This window comes from Trichosurus vulpecula, chromosome 1 (assembly GCF_011100635.1).
Source record: "Trichosurus vulpecula isolate mTriVul1 chromosome 1, mTriVul1.pri, whole genome shotgun sequence".
NCBI classification, from domain to species: domain Eukaryota; kingdom Metazoa; phylum Chordata; class Mammalia; order Diprotodontia; family Phalangeridae; genus Trichosurus; species Trichosurus vulpecula.
Genome location: NC_050573.1, coordinates 45,545,129 through 45,551,740, shown reverse-complemented (window position 1 = coordinate 45,551,740; position 6,612 = coordinate 45,545,129). Strand labels below are relative to the sequence as shown.

At 45.2% G+C, this 6,612-nt stretch overlaps 1 protein-coding gene across 2 annotated transcripts; it reads right to left on the bottom strand.

The window, feature by feature from the left end:
• Positions 1–758: 758 nt before the first annotated feature.
• Positions 759–6,122, bottom strand: RAN (RAN, member RAS oncogene family). 2 transcript variants are annotated; one of them, XM_036763304.1, is made up of 7 exons: positions 5,954–6,122; positions 4,651–4,696; positions 4,071–4,155; positions 3,864–3,989; positions 2,531–2,718; positions 2,012–2,182; positions 759–1,912 (listed from the first exon to the last, which is right to left on the bottom strand). In XM_036763304.1, exons 2-7 carry the CDS (start codon positions 4,684–4,686, stop codon positions 1,868–1,870), a joined length of 651 nt encoding a protein of 216 aa, XP_036619199.1. In that variant the 5' UTR covers positions 4,687–4,696; positions 5,954–6,122; the 3' UTR covers positions 759–1,867. The 2 variants fall into 2 exon arrangements, with proteins under 2 accessions (XP_036619199.1, XP_036619191.1); XM_036763296.1 differs by lacking the exon at positions 5,954–6,122 and adding an exon at positions 5,419–5,594.
• Between the last annotated feature and the right edge of the window lie 490 nt (positions 6,123–6,612).

The following is a 6,612-nucleotide window of genomic DNA, read 5'->3' as shown; positions in this document are numbered from 1 at the left end:
GTCAACCTCCCCCCGCCCCCAGCCATGATGCAGCACCTCAATTTCTAAACATCCTAAGAGATTCACAAATCTTGATTTTGTAACCCATCCTCAATCTAGACCTCATCTGATCACATGCTGGGGAAGTCGCTATGAAGTTATTCTTAAGTGTCCTTTGGACACCTTTTCTGTTGGTCTGTTAACATTGTTTCCTATGCAGCAATTTCCTCCCCTAGGAGTAGCAGCAGCTAGCTGTACTCACACATTTAAAGTAAGTCTTAAGTCATGTGGAATTGTGATGTGTAGCTACCTACTGGTTAAAATTCACCAAGTAAATTAAAAATTCAGAAATGTACTTTTTAAAACTTGGGAAAAGAGGTAAACTACATGTAAAACACATGTTTTTGTTCTACATTAGTATTACTTTGAGAAAGAATCTGCTTATCATCGGGACAGGTGATCAAATTTATCCATTTAAAACTTGGGAAAAGAGGTAAACTACATGTAAAACACATGTTTTTGTTCTACATTAGTATTACTTTGAGAAAGAATCTGCTTATCATCGGGACAGGTGATCAAATTTATCCATGGCTTTTCTTAGGCACGTTATTACCAAGAGTGGCCAGTCACCTAGAAACCCCTTCTCAGTTAATGTGGCTGGAACACCTAAGCCAAAAAACCCACAAGTTGAAGATTTCTTTTTCATAGGAAGAACTACCCTGGGCCCCATCTCCAGTGAAAACCAACTGCTAAAATGGAGAAACCATGCAAAATAAAAATAAATTAAATGCTTCACTTTTATTATAGAACCCAAAATACAAAACTCATTCCAAGGCTTCAATTTAGATTGACATCACTGAATATGGTCCATTTTCTCACTATTCCGGTGGTGGTCATCACAGCATTACCTGATTAATGACTTTTGTCTTGATATGCTTCCTTCCCAACAAGAATACTTTGCCTACAGTGGATTTAAAGCTTATCAAAGTTGAAGTTAACAGAGTCTAGCTTTTTTCCATAATCACCTCAAGCCACCCTTTTAAAGCATGGTTACCATTCCCATGTATGTTAAGCAATAGTCTTTAAAAAGCTGCATTCAACTGATACTCAATCCACATAAATTAAAATTCTATTCTACTGACAGCTCATACACAGGAAAAATGTACAACACTCATGTGATTATTTTATTCTTCAACTTTACCCTTCTTCCACAAGCCACCTTAGGTACACTACTTAGCTAGTGTGAAAACTGTCTAAATCACATATATCACACCTTTTAACTTTATTACCAAGTTGTGACCAGTCATCTAACAGGAGCAAAGTTTTTAACCTGTCCAGTCTATAGCTTTACTTTGTGAAATGTATGACTCAGATATATCTTTTACTGATGATGTTTGAAATACATTTTTAAAACAACTAGTCATAAAAACGTGAAGGCCATTTAAATAGTAACATGGTACACATCTACCACAGACCTTACAAAACAGGTTTTAAAATGCTTACTGTAAACAAGGGATAAGAGTTCACTTGCTTAGATATTTGAAATACAACTTTATTATGATCTAAACGAAAAGGGAATGGGAATGACAGTAACAAACAAGATTCACCACTGAATATTGTGATGGGACTGCAGCAGTCATATTTGAAACTCAAGGGGACGTAAATGCGGTCCAAAACAGCTAAATACGCAGGTCCAAAATATGAATTATATATATTTTTTAACTGCTACATTCACTCCGAAGCCCATTCATTTCCTTCAGCATCCCAAAGATTAAGCACATGTTCTGTTCAGCTATATAATAAAGTGGCAAACACGCTACACCACTGACATCACAGGACAGTTGCCTATAAAACTAGACCTCTGACGCTGGGCTCTAGCTTCATTCCCTTACAGGTCATCATCTTCATCAGGGAGCGCAGTTGTCTGAGCAATCTGGAATTAAGTGGTTAAGAAGTTATAATTTAGTAAGAAGGGAAAGGAAATTTTAAAAAGTACACAACACAGTCTGATTAACTGGAATATGACCAATACCTGTAAGTCCTGCTCATACTGTGCTGCCAGTGCTGGGTCCATGACAACCTCCGGAGGTGCAAGAGCAGGCATGGCAACAAACTCCAAATTAGGGTCTCCAATAAGTTTTCTAGCAAGCCAAAGGAAGGGCTTCTCAAAGTTGTAGTTACTTTTGGCTGAGATGTCATAGTACTGTTAGAAATATATATACACACACAATTTAAAAAACTAGTAACTTGCCAACACTCAGAGACACTATTGTACAAGTTTGTCACTTAAGCTCTTTTGCTGTCCCTTACATGCAATTTTAAAATTCTTTAAATTTCAGTTAAAACTATCATTTCCTTGTAGAAACACTAACATGCAGGTTTAAAAAAAATACAAATAACCCAACACAGAAGCACTCCACAAATCATTTAAAAATAGGTTAACGTTTATCCTGAATGCTATATATGTTGCCTAATAAGGGTCTTGTTTAGCATGAATATGGATATGCCAATGAATCCTACACTTAAGTAAACGGTCAATTTTAAGACATACCTGGAGATTCTTCTTCCTATGGAAGACAATTGATTTCGCCTTGACTTTTCTGTCCTTAATATCCACTTTGTTGCCACACAACACTATAGGGATATTTTCACATACTCGTACCAGATCTCTATGCCAGTTAGGTACATTCTTGTAAGTAACTCTTGATGTTACATCAAACATTATAATGGCACACTGAGCTGAAAAGAAATTCAATGAATATTAAAGTGAATAACGAAGACAACTTATTGGAAAATTTCTAATTCTGCCACCAGCAATTTTGTATAACCTTGAACAAACTAACTGGGGATAGTAATAGACGTGCTGAACCTGGGAGAAAGGAAAATCTGAGTCCTCTCTGAATCATGCCAAGAGAGGCATTACCTGTGTTGACCCTGGGCAAGTCACTTTAAGTTTCCCTCTAGGTCTCAGTTTCCTCATTTGAAGAAAAGGGACAATAAGCATCTACTTCACAGGGTTGTTATGAGAATCAAATAACATAAAAGCTCTACAGAAATACTAGTTATTAGATGACCAAAAACCCCTTTATTCCAAGTGAACGATAGACAAAATACTGTCATTTTCAAATAAAACCAGAAATTTAAGAGATGAAAAGCCTTGAGTTTACAGTATCAACATTTTAAATGCTTCTTTCAAGCTCCAGAGGCAGCCAAAACCTAACTTTTTAAATTAAACTTGCGATGTTTTACACATTTACAGGTATTTTGACCCCCCCAAAAAAGAGCTAGATTTGGAGCCAAGCGCAAGCAGCTTAAGAACTCTAGACCAGTTTCTTTAAGCTTGAAAGAAATTCATTTTCAAGCCCTAAAACCTTTTGGTCCAATACTTGTTATATACCTAGTTCATTTTTAAAGTGGGAAGATGTTTCTAACAACTAGGCACACTGACACTGCACCTTTCTTTCTAAAATTCAAATATCAAAGTTCCTCAAAGTTTGCCTATTAAAAACAACTTCGTTAAATGTCACATCTAACCAATGAAAAATCATGCTACAACTGTGGCACCGCAGGGAAAATATATGGGGGTTCCTTTTTGCTTGTTGTAACAAGGTCATGGGGATGTTAGATCTTATTAATGAAAAGAACTTCAGATGAACCCTTTTCATCATTTTACCTATCAGCTCAGTTTGGATTTGACATTTTCAAGTAGACCAACTGAGAAACTAATCTCAGTCCTCCAGTATTAAATACAGTAGCTCCACAAAGACTCTTTAACCACTTAATTCCAGATTGCTCACTTGTAAAAATGTCTATACATATCTTAAGGAGACTTTTAGGAACAGACAGCTGATGTACTAAAACATGCAAAATAGTTGTATACATACCTTGGATGTAATAACCATCTCTCAGACCACCAAATTTCTCTTGGCCAGCTGTATCCCATACGTTGAATTTAATAGGACCTCTGTTAGTGTGGAACACGAGAGGATGGACCTCAACACCCAGGGTGGCTGAAGAGTGAAAGGTTTTGCTTAGTTCACTGATTTTATTTTATTGCAATTAGTACAGCTAACTTGAAAAAAAATACATACCTACATACTTCTTCTCAAATTCACCAGTCAAGTGACGTTTTACAAATGTTGTTTTTCCAGTACCTCCATCTCCAACTAATACAAGCTGTTGAAAAATGAAGTGTTTTAGGTGGACTTCTCAAAAAATGTATATAAAGATTCTAAATTCCATGTATCAAACAACACCATCTAAATGCCTTAACACCCATTTCCATATACTAGGCACAGTAGGTGGATTCAGAGATATTATAGTTTAAGTCATCAAGTACAGAAGAACAGACTGTTTTCAGGGTACATCAAAATTTCATATACCAACCAAACCATCTAAATGCTTCTTTTGAACATCTATTTAGCCAATACTAACTAGGTGCTAGGTGGATTAAAAAGCCTTAGTACAGTTTAGGAGGAAATAAAATGTAGAATAGATTATTTCCTGGGGCTATTATGTAAGTGAGACTCGCGTCCAAGCTCATCTATTGTCATCACAAGGTCTTTGGATCCAACGGTTTTTCTGGGTACACTAAAGAGCCGCCCCCGCCCCCCCAACCCCCCCCCCCCCCCCGCCATGGCGGCGGTCACGGTCCCTTCAGAAATTACGTACTTTGAACTGCACTTGGGGTTCTCCTTGGGCGGCCATCGCGATGGTTCTGGGGGAGAGACACAAGAGCGTCAGGCGCTCGGACCCGAGGCCGCATGCTCGGGTCCCCTCCCCGCCACGTGCCCCGGCAGCCCCACAAAGCGGCCCCCTCCGCGTCCCCGGTCAACAGGCCTGCTCGGCCCATTCATCCCCGGCCCAGGCCGCGACACAGGCGGCGGCTCCTCCCCCGCCCGCGTGGGGCGGTGATGGCGACGAGGAGAGGGATGAATGAGGCGTTAATGGCGGCGGCCCTTTTTTTTTTTTTCCTAGAGCTTCTGATTCATTCTACCGCCGGGGGCCAGAGGACGTCTCCGGGGGGCGCCAAAAAGGGGCGGCGAAGGCCTGGCTGGGCCCGGGAAAACCGCCTGGTCATGGGGCCCACGGCGGGAGGGGCGGGAGCGGATGGGGGAAGGGGGAAGGCGAGGCCGCCCCCCAACCTCACCCGCACCCACACTGATGCACACATCCCCTCGGCCCCTTCCCCGGCTCCCTCACCACCCGCGGCCTCCGCATGGCCTGCGCGGCCCGGGCCTCCTCACACAAAGCGCGCCAAGCCCAGTCCGGCCCGGCGCGGGCGCCCACCCCCCTCGGAGAAGACACAGGGTGGGGGGCGGTCCGGCCCGCTGCCTCCTTTTTGGCGCCGGCCCTGGATGCCTTCTTCTCGAGCACCCGCCCGCCCGGCCTCCCTTCCCCGGCCTGGGCCCGGCCCCCCGCGCAGCACTCGGCCTCTACCTTCCAGAAGCGTCTCCGTCTCCGCCTGACTGAACGATGGAAAGATGGCGGAAGCACGATTCAAATACCCGGAGACGCAGCCGACGCCGCCGCGCGCGCGGAATAGGGAGGAGCCGAGGGGAGGGGATGGGGGCGGGGCAACGGCGCAACGTGCCCCCACGTGCGCCGGGCGCCGCGCGCCCAAATCGACGTTACGTTACTGGCTGCCCCCAAAAAAGGGAGAGAGGGCGGGGCAAAGAGGACGGGGGCGGGCAGAGAGAAACGGACTGACAGCCCGGGAGCGCGCCGACGTCTAGTCTTTACAGAGCAATCGGAAGCGCTGCGGCTTACTACAGCGCATGCGCGCCCTCAAGCGAGAACGCTCCCTACTCCTCTAATCCTTTCTACCCCGCCCAGCAAGCTTTTTACCGCGCTCTCGCCCTCAGGCCCGCCGTGCGCATGCGCTTTCCAAAGGCCTGCCAGGGGCGTCGCGGGAGCGCGCTCGAGTGATTCTCCTGAGCGTTCTAAAACCTTCTTCCCCGCTGAGGTACCTTACCTTTACCGCACTCTGACGCTTGGCCTGGGTCCCACCTCGGCTCCCGGCTGGAATGTGCGCATGCGCAAGCGCCCCAAAGGCACTGCTGAGGCAGCCGCGGGAACGCGCTCGAGCGTTTCCGCCGAGCTCTAGTTTCTTCTTTCCTGGCCCCACCTACCCTACACCGCGCCTCTCGATCCCGTCTCGGCGCGCAGCCGGCTCATGCGCATGCGCCCCAGAGGACCTGCTAGGGCCGCCTCGGGAGCGCGCTCAGCAACCGCCTCTGGAGGGAGATTGGGAAGAAGCGTGAGGTGGGATCGGGGGTGGTGGGCTCCCGCCTACTAGAAAGGCTAGGGCCTCTCTTCTTTCAGGCGTTATGTTTGCCGGGATCCATAGACCGAGCTTGGGCCCTTCAGGAAACCTAAAAAGCTGGGACAAACGGCACCAATTAATTCCTCAAAATAATGATAATAATAGGTGTCGGAAGGTGTAAAGCGCTTTGCAAAGCTTAAAGCGCTACCTCCGTGCTGTTATTAAAGCTTCAAGCGTTACATGCTGCAATTATTCATCCAGCGCTTCAGAATTTGCAAAGCGCTTCACACGATCTCATTCTACCCTCAATAACTGTGAGGTAGTCAATAAGCATTAATTGAGCGCCTACTGTGTGTAAGGCACGGGGC